The 15155-nt window shown below is 36.7% G+C and overlaps 1 protein-coding gene across 3 annotated transcripts in view; it reads left to right on the plus strand.

Moving 5' to 3' along the window:
* The window catches only part of LOC106877666 (uncharacterized), an 11067-nt gene extending 4272 nt beyond the window's left edge, over positions 1 to 6795 (plus strand). The window contains exons 1-2 of one of the 3 annotated variants that reach the window (XM_014926615.3): positions 1 to 260; positions 4549 to 6795. The exon at positions 1 to 260 is cut by the window's left edge and continues 304 nt beyond it. In XM_014926615.3, coding sequence (XP_014782101.1) covers positions 4559 to 6769 — 2211 coding nt within the window. In that variant the 5' untranslated portion in view covers positions 1 to 260; positions 4549 to 4558 and the 3' untranslated portion in view covers positions 6770 to 6795. Of the gene's footprint in view, positions 261 to 1645; positions 2169 to 4548 lie in introns of those variants that run through there. The other 2 variants (XM_052973723.2, XM_014926614.3) reach the window with 2 other exon arrangements.
* The last annotated feature ends 8360 nt before the right edge of the window (positions 6796 to 15155 follow it).

Here is a 15155-nt window from a genome sequence, read left to right on the forward strand (position 1 = left end):
ACAGCTGCTATTCGCTTACTACTACTGATGGTATTTTAGTAGTACAATCCCTGTTATATTTACTTACAGATAATTTCACGTATTTCGTTCGTTTAAATAGTGTTTGATTACTTCAAACGAGTTTTTCAGGCATGATGGGGAAAATTTTAGTATTAGTTAGGTGGCTGATTGTGACCGAGGAGAAACAGGTCCCATTTTGGCACTAATTTGGAAACCATGGCATCAGATTGATCAGCATTACTTGTGTTCACCTAGCAGAGGTAAGACGATTTTATCGTTCACTGGAATGTATTCCTACCATGTTCTGTATTAGATTTGTGAACAGATTCGTGGCAGAAAAGTATTTTTTACTTCTGTTTTTAACGATGCAGGTGCTCATGTAATCCCCTCATGTATGCACACACACACACACACAAGAGTTACGGAATGGAGTAGATAACATCCGGATCTTATCTACTCCATTCAGTAAACCTTTCATTTTTTTCTTCAGACACCCGGCAATCCTGGTCGCCTAGTACCTTGAGGTATAAAAACAACTTTTTCAGCTTACCTTAATTCGATACGAGAAAAATCCATAACCTTCCGTCTCAATAAAGCGCTGTCTCTGAAAGTGTATGTTTTTTTAATATTTACTACGGATTACTTGAAGATAACTTTCTTCTTAGACCTCGGTCACTGGATCTTACATTTAGCCACCCATACCTGGATGCAACTCACTCAATAAGAACTCACTACTTGAATGGACCAGAAACAAAACTTGACTGTAAAAAGGATTTAGATAATCCTATTAGTTAGACATTTTAAGTTAGACATGGCCTGGACCAATCTTTGGTCGAAACATGTCTAAGTTTTATCTAAGTTTTTATGTGTGTGCGTGCGTGCGTGCGTGCGTGCGTGCGTGCGTATATATATGTGTGTGTGTGTGTGTGTGTGTTTGTTTGTGTGTGTGTGTGTGTGTGTGTGTGTGTGTGTGTGTGTGTGTAGGCGCAATGGCCCAGTGGTACGGGCAGTGGACTCGCAGTCGTAGGATCGCGGTTTCGATTCCCAGACCCGTTGTCAGAGTTTCTAAAGCAGAAACACTTACAAAGTCCACGAAACTTCGGCAGGGTGGGGGTGGGGGACAATCCTGCTGTACTCTTTCATCACAACTTTCTCTTACTCTTTCTTCCTATTTCTCTTGTACCTGTATTTCAAAAGGGCCAGCCTTGTCATATTCTGTGTCACGCTGAATCTCCCCGGTGTACGGGAGGTAACTTATTGCTAGAAAGAACAACAAAAGAAAGAAAGAGACCTCGATATTATGTAAATAGAGGAAATTATCTGTAAAAATATGTGACACTTATTCGGTAGCCATGATAAATCTCCGAGTTTCGGAGGTTATTTGGTTCCCGATCCTGAGTATACATTTTGTGTCGTTAGTTCTAATTTCCTTTGGTAAAATTGAAAAACGGTGGCTGCCTTAATTATACACACACACACATGCATGTATGTGTGTATATGCATATATATATATATATATATATATATATATATATATATGTATACATACATATATGTGTGTATGTGTGTGTGTGTTTGTAATTAAGGCAGCCACCGTTTTTCAATTTTACCAAAGGAAATTAGTACTAACGACACAAAATATATCCTCAGGATCGGGAAACAAATAACCTAATCACTAAGCCAAGCGCCTTCACTCACCCACGCGCGCGCGCGCACACGCACACATACACACACACTGCCTCATCTCTCTCTCTCTCTCTCTCTCTCTCTCTCCAATTAACCATCATAGAACTGATAACTGCAACTGCAGATCCTGGACAGATTGCCCGCTGCAAGCCCAATGCAGAAGGTTCAACATCGTATACCAATGCACCGTTCACAACATAGTAAATAACTCATGTAGCTACTACATCGGATCTAGGACCACTTTTAAACAAAGGTATCGTGAACATTTAAATTCGTTTAATTATAAAGAAAATAGCAATTCCACATAACTAGTCAGCCACGTTCACCATCTAATTAATAGAAAAATACAGTATAAACTTTCCTGGGCTATAATAGACTCGGCCAACACTCCAGTGGTGGACTCTGCTTAAAAGAAGCCCTCAAAATTTTAACCCACAACTCACCACAATTGCTTAATAACTACAACGAGGCCTTCACTACGTGTAAGCTCAAATTCTTCTTCATTTTTAAATTCTTTTATAAGTCTAAATGTAAGTTCTTCCCCCACTAACAGCACCCACATGCAAATCCCTATGTTCATCAACACATACCTCTCTTTATCTCTTCTATATCTCCTATATCTCTATATCTCTTACATCTCTCTTATCTACCTTACCACATCATTTTATGAGATAAATATTATATCTTTAATTTATCCCTAATTTATTTTTAAACCTGAACCCAATAAATTCCCTGTATAAATCCCCTAATATCTAACTCTAACTCACACTCATAAATAATTTAATATTGTACTAGCTCCTCCATTCTTGACTACCTACACACCCATAAACCCATTGCTAAAAATAACTCTACAGCCACTGACCTTCACCAGAATGGACACAAGCAGTCACAACTAGATTTCTTCCACAACACTAATAGACTTTAAGACTACCAGTCACCTTTAGATTCCTTTCATTTTGCAACATTTTATTTACCTTATCTTCCTCTACCTCCTCATCCTCTCTCTTATCTTCTACCCCATACACAGTTCTTAAACACCATACACCTATACACGTTACTTTATCTTATAGCTAATCCTTAAATTCCCACCCACCCACACCCCACACTCTGTCTACCTCTCTTTCTATTTATTTTCTCTTCTTTCCTTTTGCTACTTAACAGCCACCTCCGCTACCATTCTGTTATTGAACGTTGGTATGTTCGCAACTTTTTTCTTTGAATGTCTACCATATCAGAATTTTAATCCACATCGATCTACGCAGGGTTGCGCCTAAGGACTTACGCTCATGGATCTACGCAGGATTGCACCTAAGGACTCATGCTCTTCTTTCTACAACTTCCGAAAGTTGAACTATGAATTATATGCTTCTTTTTCTTCTTTCTTTCCGTCTCCTTATTCTTTAATTCCCTGCCTCTATATCGTCCTCTCATTAATATATACCATTCTCACTTTTCCTATTTTTTCCTATTTGTCTCTGACGACGGCATATCTCATACTCGGGGATATCCCGGAAACAGCTGTAAGACTTTGAATATTTTCCAATAATAATATTGTATACGACTTGAGATGTTTGCTTTACCTTAATGTTTGTTGTCCTCTTTAACAATTATACACCTGCTGCATCGGAAATCTGCAATGTGTGTGTGTGTGTGTGTGTGTGTGTGTGTGTGTGTGTGTGTGTGTGTGTGTGTGTGTGTGTTAATGCAAATGACATAATTGTTCGTTTTTTAAGGTGTGGTCTAAGATAAAGATATTTTCTTCGCACCCCCCCCCCCACACACATATATATATATATATATATATATATATATATATATATATGGATATATTGCCGGTAGTCTATCTTTTCCTCATTTCGAGCACTCAATCCTGACGAAGGGTTCATTCTCTGTATTTACTTGTCCTGTTTTCCATTTTTTCTCATTGTTTACGTAATTCATGTTATTTGCACCGTTGGTGAGGTCCTGTACCTATATATGCATATATATATATATACACACACACACACACACACACACACACACACATACACACACACATACACACACACATACACACACACATACACATATATATATATGTATATATATATATATATATATATATATATATATATATATATATATATATATATATATATATATATATATGGCAATGTTGCTGTTGCTGTTGCTGTTGCCGTCGATGCCGTCGGGGAAACTGCCAATGATGTCGCTGGTGCTGTTATCGTTATTGTTGTTAACTATGGAGATGGTGGTGGCATTGCTGGTTCTGTTCCCGTATCTACGGCTGCTACTGGTTCTACCAGTGGTATTGCCAGGGTTTGCTAGTACTTCAGCTTCGTAGACGACCCCTTTGGTTTTGCAGTGACCTCCCATGGTGCATGTGTTGCGCTCTTCGCATGAACATCCTTCCTCGTCCCGTGCCCTAGGGCCGCTAACTAGAATGCTCTTAATATTGGTCGACATGTAAAAGACGCTCTAACTTTGTGTCTGTTGAAAATGGGCCCGTACATATGGGAGCTGGTGAAATGCTTATCTATTAATTTAAGGAATATTCTACTTACGGGCGTTTTTGTGTTAAGAGAGAAGGTGGAGAGGCAAACCAAATGGTATTTCTGCGTCACTTCCTTCATTAAAATTTAAATTAGGAAATATTACAACAAAAATAGGAATTTGCAAAGCACAAAATACAATATGACTTCTGCTTCGCTGGCCACAACATTTGTCTTTCTAATAAATAAATAATAAAATATATTTAAATTCATTTTTAAGTAAATACTCTTTATTTCAAATAGTTACGAAATAACGAAACTAAAAGTATTCTATATGACTTCTATATATCTTATTTTTCTCTTACAGAAAACGAAATATGGCTGCCATGCAGATGACAATAACAGCAACCGGTACACTTTTCCTTGTGATTACTTTTATTGTCATTCTAATATCATTAAACACAGAAGCGAAGGAACTTGGAAATAATTGTGAAATTAAGATTTCTCCCGATGTTAATAAGATTTTATCTCGTTTAGTAAGATCAGATAAAAAGGTTTTCAATTTTGAAGTCCATTTATCCGATAAAAAGCTAGATGACCTTCTGAAACCTGTATCAATGGATTATTTCGCGAACGCGAGACAATTTACCTGGATTCCAGACGTACCAGATGGTTTGATGGCGTATAAGAATTTCTATTATGATTTTTCAATTTACTCTTTGGATTTATTAGGTGCTTACATTGCTACTCCAAGGACTGATATCGATATAAATTGTGGAAAACAAAATATTCAGAGACATGATTTAATATATTTGATTTTCGGCGAATTGAAGAGAATTGTATTTATCGATACATTGAAAATAGGAGAATCTGGTTACATGTGTTTTCTAATAAATTTATCTCAGGACATGAAGAAGAACAGCCCTGAGTCATTTAAAGCTTACAGAAGATTGGGTATAAATCGAGAATTAGTGAAGAACTATTGCTGTAAACTCTATAAAAATGGAAGCAATGTTTATCGCCCAAAATCGATTTGTTCTGGAAATATCATGGAAAATAGTATGTTTGTCAATTACGCAAATATCGTCGGAGCTGTTTTATGGGCATATTTTCCGTTAATCGTTAGTCTTCTTTCACAGGCTAAATTACCTTCATTTCCCCATCAAATCACATTGCCATACGAGTCAGAATGGATCAACAAAAAACATAATACTTACAGTTTCTCTTATTTTCTGTCTTGGTTATTTTGTTTCCATAATTCCTCTTCCTTTGCCTCAAGACTAAGAAGATTCTTTTGTATTATATTTTCTCTCTCAATAAGTTTCATGGATATTTTAATGCATTACTTCTTTTTATATAAAACAATAAAAATACTTTTCCAAGATGGTATACCATTGGGCCAACGTTCCTTAATATTAGGAATCTCAGAAAGTTATAAGAATACAGATGGCTTCTTCGGGGGTCCGTTAGTGTGGTTAATCTGTTACATGTCTTTCAACTTTATCCTCTTCGTTCTTCCCAGTCGATTAAGTGAGACTATCGCTTATAGTACATTACATCGCAGTTCCACTTGCACGTTTCTCATTCAAAATAAGAGATTATTAGAGAAGTATGGCAGTTTAAATGTTTCTACACTACAGGATTATGATCTACTCTATGCAATAATGAAAGCTAATATTTCTACTGCTTTAAACCCAAGTTTCTGGTATTTAATAATTTATACTTGGTTTGACCGTATAAAGAAAATTTGGTCATATTACTACAAGAGAAAAATTTTCTGGCGATTCGTTACACTTTGGCCTTTTGTTTCCATTACAATTTTATTTGCTGTATTTTTTATCTGTGAATTATTTCTGTGCCTCTTGTATTACGGAATCCCAATTGTTTACTTGATTTCAACTTTACCTTTCAGCTATTCCAAAGTTTATATTTTCCCACTCTATAGGAATAATAATCGTATTTTCGAGATTGCTGCTGTACTTTTTACTATTCTATCGTTTCCATTTTATATATTATGGGCTCTTTATTCAATCTACATATTTCTTACAAATTTTCAAATCCTATGTAGCTACATATTTACAATAGCTGTTGCAGTTCTTGCTAAACCTGATAATGTCGGTGACGTATGGTTTGTTGCCATGTTTTTTGTGTATACCGTTGCAATTGTGAACGCTGTCATCAATCAGTATCAGTCAGTAATATCTAAGTCTATAAAACTCACCAAAACTGTTTGTCCAAGATTGGTTCAGGTAAAATATGGAGAGGAATTCATAAATGCCAATTTGTTCAAGACAATTGTTGACCATCATTTTCCATTGAGATTCGAGATTGGTAAATCCATTATGAAACTGTTTCTAATCGTATCTTTTTTCTTTGCTTGCAACAATATAATAAGTCGAGAAGACTTGGACTTATCAGGATTCACAAGGATTACTTTGATATTGATGACGTCATTGATACCTAAACTGTTGTCTATAATTAATTCTAAACTGAGTTTTTTTACATCCATGACACATACAATTATCGAGACAATAATTACATTTGAGGATGGCAATGCATCACATGCCAGTCAGTCAATTTCTTATTAAATAAAAATGCTTTGAAATTTTCAGAAGGTATTTTCTATTCTCTAAATACGTTGTATAATTGGAATAAAGGAAATCTGCATTGACGTATATAGAAAACGCAGAATCACACACACTCACAATATCCCATTGCATACATACATACATACATACATACATACAGACAGACAGACAGACAGACAGACAGACAAACAAACATGTAGACAGGCATATACACACATATACATAAATGTAAATTAAATGTACATGTATATGTGTATATGTATATGTGTGTGTATGTATGTATGTATGTATGTATGTATGTATGTATGTATGTATGTATGTATGTGTGTGTGTGTCCGTGTAATTTGCGACATTGCATGTGTATGCAGATGTTTAATCTAACTTTACTCCTATACACGCGCGCACGCATATGTATAGGAGTTAAATGTTTTTATCTGAGGCCGTATATTCGTTTCTACTCTAGGCACAAGGCCTGAAATTTTGTTGGAGAGGGCCAGTCGAGTAGATCGTATCAGTTGCATACTGGTACGCAACTGGTATTTAATTTGTCGACCCCGAAAGATTGAACGGCAAAGTCGACCTCAGCGGAATTTGATCTCAGAACACAAAGACAGATGAAATACCGCTAAGCATTTCGCCCGTCGTGCTAACGATTCTTATATCTTTATTGCCCACAAGGGGCTAAACATAGAGGGTACGGATAAAGGGATTAATCGATTGCATCGACCTCAGTGCGTAACTGGTACTTAATTTATCGACCCCGAAGGATGAAAGGCAAAGTCGACCTCGTTGGAATTTGAACTCAGAACGTAGAGGCAGACGAAATACTGCTAAGCATTTCGCCCGGCGTGCTAACGTTTCTGCCAGCTCATCGCCTTTTCTGAAGCCGTATATTTAAAGAAAGACGATTGCAGTGTGAAGAGAATTTAGATACAGCAAAACACAAAAACTGTTAACTTCACTTAAATCATAATTATTAACGACAGAAGCAGTATTAGTACCAAGAGACAATCTTTATATCCAACTTAACGTGGATGATTTGTTAGAACGCCCAATACTGAATTATCTACCTTGAGAGGTCTTCCCATATCGACGCATGGTGAATAAGAGCACACACATTCACATCGTTCGCAAACGAGAATTGTCTGATACGTTAAGGAAAATGTAAAGATTGCCTTCTTGTACTAATAATACTTTTGTCGTTAATAATTATTCTGTCACAAGCCTACTGGCTATTTGCGACGTCAGTGCCTAAGATGTCACTAAAATACTACATATTGTTGGTCGTGAAATTCGGTTGGTATGCGGCAACCGGACGAACTAAACAGCTTAGACAGAAAGACAAGGAAGTCGCTGACGAGATATGGGATACCCGACCCAAAAAGTAACACAGACAGACTTAATGTAGCAAGTAAAAGAGGGGGAGCGGGTTTATTGGATGCGAATACAGCATTAGAGCAGAAGAAAACAAAATAGCATGGTAGGTAAAAATGCCACAGAACCGCTATTATTGGAAGTAAGAAGGTCAGGCTTGTGTGGGATGGGAGATTGCAAAGATAACGTATTGTACAAGAACTTGAGAATGAATGAAACTGAAAATAGGTGGCTAAAGAAAAGAATGCATGGTCAATTTCATAGAGATGTTGAAGATAAGACAGACAGAGAAAAAAGATGGCTATGGATGACTAAAACTGATTTAAAACCAAGAACAGAGACTCTAATCTGTGCTGCCTAAGAGCAAGCATTAAGAATCAATTACATCAAATACAGAATAGACAACACAGCAGAAAATGATTAGTACAGAGTTTGTAGACAAAATGGTGAAACCGTATTACCAGTCAAATTATGCCACTAACCCAGAAAGAATATAAGAGAATTCATGAAAATAGAGCAAAGATTGTCCATTGGACACTTTGCAACAAGTATAGACTCGACAGAGGAAAATAGTGGTACAAAGACAACAAGATAATAATAATCATAATAATAATAATAATAATAAAGGGATAGACTATATCCGAGTAAATAATACTCATTGAAATTTATTCCTATTTTTCCAAATATAATGATGTATTTTAACTTGATACCTCCACTACCCGAACAGCGATCGTAAACACACGTGTTACATCAAAATCAGACCATCTTCGAACCCAAAAACACCATGTACAAAAAAATTACAAACAGATTAAATAACACCGGTATTATTCCACCCAAGAATAACAACCGAGAAGTACGTACTGTAAGCTTGTTACGAAAAAAGTACGAAGATATGAACGTGCAAAACAATCTGACAACAGAAATAAACGAACCGGTACCCTACGAAAACGATAACCGTCAAAATAAAGGACCGGACGTTGTTCCTCATGTCCCGCAAACAAAACCAAAACGGCATAAATGGACACGTGAGGAATACATTTCGATCCTACACGCCTATTTCACAGCAGTGCTCTACCGAAAAAACGAAAACGCAACAACACATACATATAAAATATGGAAGAAAAATAATGTAAATATAGACCTCGATAAAACAATGAACCCTAACAAACTAGCTAACATAAGAAGATATATTCTAAAAGCAAAAAAAATATCAGAAATAGAAATAGAACAATTGAAAGAAAAAATACATCAGGAAAATCTAGATAGTAGTCACACAACAATGCCAAATAATAATATAAACACTGAGATAGCAAAACACGAGGACAAACGTAACATTTCCGGCAAAAACGAAGTAAACAAAAAACAACAAACCCAGACCGTAGAGATGTATAATAGTGTACAAAAAGCACCAATCCAGAACACCACAGACAAACATATGAATGAAAAGGAAGGCAAAACAAATATAAAGCCTGGAAATAACGAAGGGAAACCTAATAATTACGATACTATGAAAATGAGAATAACCAAAGAACTGAAAACCACAGATCTTAGAATGGACCACAGATTATATCTCCCAAAAATCAAAATACACAATAAAACATCAATAATAAATAGCATAAACCTGGCCGTCACGGAACTAACAACCACAGAAACAACAGGCAATATCACTGAGCTAAATGACATAATATATGCGGCAGCCACTGCAGCCACAAAAGAAGCAGGATACTCACTCAAACCCATCCGAACAGGAGTTCTACCACCCAAACAGACCTTGTCGATAAATAACATCTAGAACAAAATTTAAAAAAAGAGAAAAGATTTATCGATTCTCAACGAAATTAGTAAACAATCAACACAACTAAGTAACAAGAAGAAAACAAAAATACTGTACAAATACAGCATTACAGAAAAAGACTTACCTGAGGCAAAAGAAAAACTAAAGCAAGACATCCTTGCCAAAGCACAAAGGATCCGCCGGTATGAAAAACGCCAACGTTTCTTTGAACAAAACAAACAGTTCAGATCCAACCCCAAAAAACTCTACCAAGAACTGGGTAAAAATAAAATAGACATTACTGCAGCACCAACAGCAGAAGAACTAGAGAAATTCTGGAAACAAATATGGTCGGTGAAGCAACAACCCCAGAAAAGGACCATTAAAACCACGAACTTAGCACCTGAGCAACTCTGGGCCCCTATAACAACTGAAGAGGTCACCCAGACACTGCAAAGACTAAGCAACTGGAAGGCACCTGGACACGACAAGATCCCCAATTTCTGGTTAAAACACCTGCCAGGAATCCATAAAAAGCTGGCAGAAAACTTTAACAACATACTAGCAGATCCAGAGACAATGCCTGAATGGCTCACAAAAGGGAAAACCATCTTAATCCCCAAATCCACGGAAACGGAGAAACCACAAAACTATAGACCTATAACCTGTCTCCCTACGATCTACAAAGCCTTTACTGCAATAATATCGCAGAGATTGAGTAAACACCTGGAAAATAACAACCTGTTTCCAGAAGAGCAGAAGGGATGCTGCAAGGGCTCATACGGCTGTAAAGATCAATTATTGATCAATAAAGCCATAACTGAAGAAAGGCCTCAGTATGGCCTGGGTGGACTACCAAAAGGCTTTCGACAGTGTTCCCCACACGTGGATTCTGGAAACACTAGCCATAAACAAGGTGGCACCAATTATCATAAAATACATAGAGCACTCAATGAACAAATGGCAGACAGTGCTACAGCTCCAAACAAAAGAGGGACTTGTGAAAACGAAAGCCATCCCCATCAGAAGAGGAATATTCCAGGGAGACACGCTCTCTCCACTCCTGTTCTGCCTGGCACTCACACCTTTAACAGAATTGCTAAATAGAACTGGATGCGGTTACAAATGCTACGGAAAAACAGTCAGCCACCTTCTATATATGGATGACCTAAAATTATATGCTAAAAACGACAAAGAGCTAGAAACACTACTACAAACAGTACACGGCTTTACTAAGGAAATAGATATGAAATTCGAATTAGGAAAATGTGCCAAAGCAACCCTGAAAAGAGGAAAATTAGTTAAAAGTAGCAATATAACACTAGATAAAGCCAATGAAATAAGAGAACTAGATGAAAGCCAGCCATATAAGTATTTAGGACTCAATGAACTAGATAGGATACAACATACACAAATGAAAGAAAAAATAAAGAAAGAGTACTATAGACGAGTTAGATCAATACTAAAAACAGAGCTCAATGCTAAAAACAAGATAATGGGTATCAACACTTTAGCTGTCCCAGTCATAAGCTACAGCTACAACATCCTTAACTGGACACTAAACGAACTATCTAAAATAGACAGGAAAGCAAGAAAAATAATGACAGGATATAGGATGCACCACCCAAAATCTGACATAGAAAGGCTATATATACAACGCACAGAAGGTGGCAGGGGTCTTATACAGCTAGAAAACTATTATAAAATAACCACCAGAGGACTGCAATAATACCTACTCCAGAAGCAAGGAAAACTAATACAAATAGCCACAAAACACGAGAAAAGCAAAAAACTGTATTCAGTATTTAAGGAAGCTGACAAATACAAACAAGAAATCAATCTACCTAACAAATACGAAGAAGAAGAAGAAGAAGAAGAAGAAGAAGAAGAAGAAGAAGAAGAAGAAGAAGAAGAAGAAGAAACAACAAAAGCTATAAAACAAATGAAATCCAAACTAAAACTAGAACAGCAACGGACCATGATAAAACGATGGCAAGAAAAGCCCCTACATGGTAAATACTGGGCTAAACTAAATGCAAAAGAAAAATCCCAGCAATGGTTGAGAAGCTCAGGACTCAAAGCAGAGACTGAAGGATTTTTAATTGCTGCACAAGACCAAAGCCTCCCCACCAGAAATTACCAAAAACACATAATGAAAAGAAATATAACAAGTAACTGTAGAATATGTGGAGATGGACAAGAAACAATAAATCATATTATCTCTGGCTGCCCAATCCTGGCTAAGAAGGAATATATTCACAGACAAGACAGAGCTGGGACCTATATACACTGGAAGCTATGCCAACACTATGGAATACCAACAGAAAAAAGATGGTATAAACACACGCCAGAAAAGGTCACAGAAAACGAGAAAGCAACCATACTCTTGGATATGCCAATACACACAGATAGAGAAATTTAGGCCAATAGACCAGATATAGTTGTCAAAGATCATGAAGAAAAAAAAATGCTTTCTAATTGATGTATCAATACCAGCAGATGACAACGTTTCTCTAAAAGAAATGGAAAAACTTTCAAAATACAAAGACCTGGAAATAGAGATAACTCGAATGTGGAGTCTAAAAACAGAAACAATTCCTATCATAGTAGGTGCCTTAGGTATAATAAAAAAATATTCAGACAAATATATAACAAAAACACCAGGACTTACAAATATATATAACATACAGCAAATTGCACTACTGGGCACTGCACACATCCTACGCAAAACACTTTCAATACAGTAAACATAAGAGCACCACAGCAACCCACAGCACATACCCAAGGCGCACAGAGCTGCGCTCGGTAGTGAAGTGAAAGCACGTTATAAAAATAAAGCTACTGAACAATAATAATAATAATAATAATAATAATAATAATAATAATAATAATAATAATAATACACAGCAGCAACAACATCAACAACAAAAACAACTAAAACAGCAACAGCAACAACAATATAAATGCCCGGATGCATTACCAGTCAGTGACTCTCATGGCTTCTGATCTTAGCTGATTGAAAGTGGTATCATGTACATTGTTTGTTTTGGTATAAAAAATGGGATACAGCAAATATTCTGCTCAATACCACAGATTTACTTGTCAGTTGTTTGACCTTAACCAGTTGAGCTTGTCCCTTGGTGGCTGACGATATGTGCATCTCTGATTATAAGCAGAAGTAGTGGGGAGCACCATAGCCATGTGTTGAGAGGAATTCTTTGGGGGTTTGAATAATTGACCTTTGGAAACATGGGTGTTTCGTTCAACTTTCATAAACAACCCTTATTCAGGAACCTTTTGAGCGGTATGGACTACACGACCTGACGAAAATTCTAACTGGGCCCCACCTGTACTGTTAATCTTGAAATGAGATCACCATGTGGCGTACATATGGTTGTGATGTATGTGCCTGGTGAACCCTTATCAGACGGGTAGTCATGATGTGTATAATGGGCTTCGTATATTTTACCCCAGTGTCACTTTGATGGCATGCATTGCTCTCTCACTAAATAGTAACAATAATTATGATACATAGTAAGGAAGACGTGCTAGTATCAGTTAGGAATGAGGGAATATTGAGAGCAGAAAAAGGGAAGACTAAAGGAAGAAGTACAAAGAGGACATGTAGAAGAATTACTCAACAAGGGCCTACACAATCAGTTGCATGTAGCCATCACAGAAGGGACATTAAAACAAGAGACCGAGAGCACTATACTGGCAGCCCAAGAACAAGCTTTAGCCACTAACTGGAAGGTCAACCTTGGATAAAAGCCCAGATAGACAAAACCCTAATAGATTTCCAAAGTAGATTATGCAAATCAAGTAAGTGAATGCAGCATGCTGGCAAAGAAAGAATATAAGAAAAGACATGACAATCTAGGGAGGGATATCCAGTAGGAGTTATGTAAAAAGCTAGGATTTTAGCATACTGATAAATGGCATGAACACGAACCTAGTAAAATACTAGAAAGTAAGAAATATAAGATGTTGTGGGATTTCAACATTCAGACTGAGTAATAGAAGCTAGAAGACCTGATTTGGTAGCGGTAGATAAAGAGAATAGAGACAGCCAGATAATAGACTTTACAGTCCCGAAAGATGAAAACATTAATATGAGAAGTATAGAAAAAATAGCAAAGAACCAGGACCTAGCTATTGAATTACAGAGACTATGGAAAGTGTGGCTAAAATGTATCCCTGTAGTTATAGGGGCATTAGGAACTATCCTTAAATATCTGAACAGATGGATAGAGGAAATAGACATAACCCCCAGTTTGCAAGAGATGTGAACACCAAGACAGATACAGAGTACCGGTCGATATGGATGTGGAGGAGTGACCTAAAGATAGAGACAGAAGCACTATGTGCAGCTCAGGAACAAGCGTTAAGGACTAACTAACAAATACGAAGAAGAAGAAGAAGAAGAAGAAGAAGAAGAAGAAGAAGAAGAAGAAGAAGAAGAAGAAGAAGAAGAAGAAGAAGAAGAAGAAGAAGAAGAAGAAGAAGCCATAAAACAAATGAAATCCATACTAAAACTAGAACACCAACGGACCATGATAAAACGATGGCAAGAAAAGCCCCTACATGGTAAATACTGGGCTAAACTAAATGCAAAAGAAATAGACAGAGAAAAATCCCAGCAATGGGTGACAATCTCAGGACTCAAAGCAGAGACTGAAGGATTTTTAATTGCTGCACAAGACCAAAGCCTCCCCACCAGAAATTACCAAAAACATATAATGAAAAGAAACATAACAAGTAACTGCAGAATATGTGGAGATGGACAAGAAACAATAAATCATATTATCTCTGGCTGCCCAGTCCTGGCTAAGAAGGAATATATTCACAGACACGACAGAGCTGGGACCTATATACACTGGAAGCTATGCCAACACTATGGAATAACAACAGAAAAAAGATGGTATAAACACACGCCAGAAAAGGTCACAGAAAACGAGAAAGCAACCATAATCTGAGATATGCCAATACACACAGATAGAGAAATTAAGGCAAATAGACCAGATATAGTTATCAAAGATCATGAAGTAAAAAAAATGCTTAGTAATTGATGTATCAATACCAGCAGATGACAACGTTTCCCTAAAAGAAATGGAAAAACTTTCAAAATACAAAGACCTGGAAATAGAGGTAACTCGAATGTGGAATCTAAAAACAGAAACAATTCCTATCATAGTAGGTGCCTTAGGTATGATAAAAAAATATTCAGACAAATACATA

The sequence above is a fragment of the Octopus bimaculoides genome, chromosome 1 (assembly GCF_046866305.1).
Source record: "Octopus bimaculoides isolate indiv1 chromosome 1, ASM4686630v1, whole genome shotgun sequence".
Lineage (NCBI taxonomy): Eukaryota > Metazoa > Mollusca > Cephalopoda > Octopoda > Octopodidae > Octopus > Octopus bimaculoides.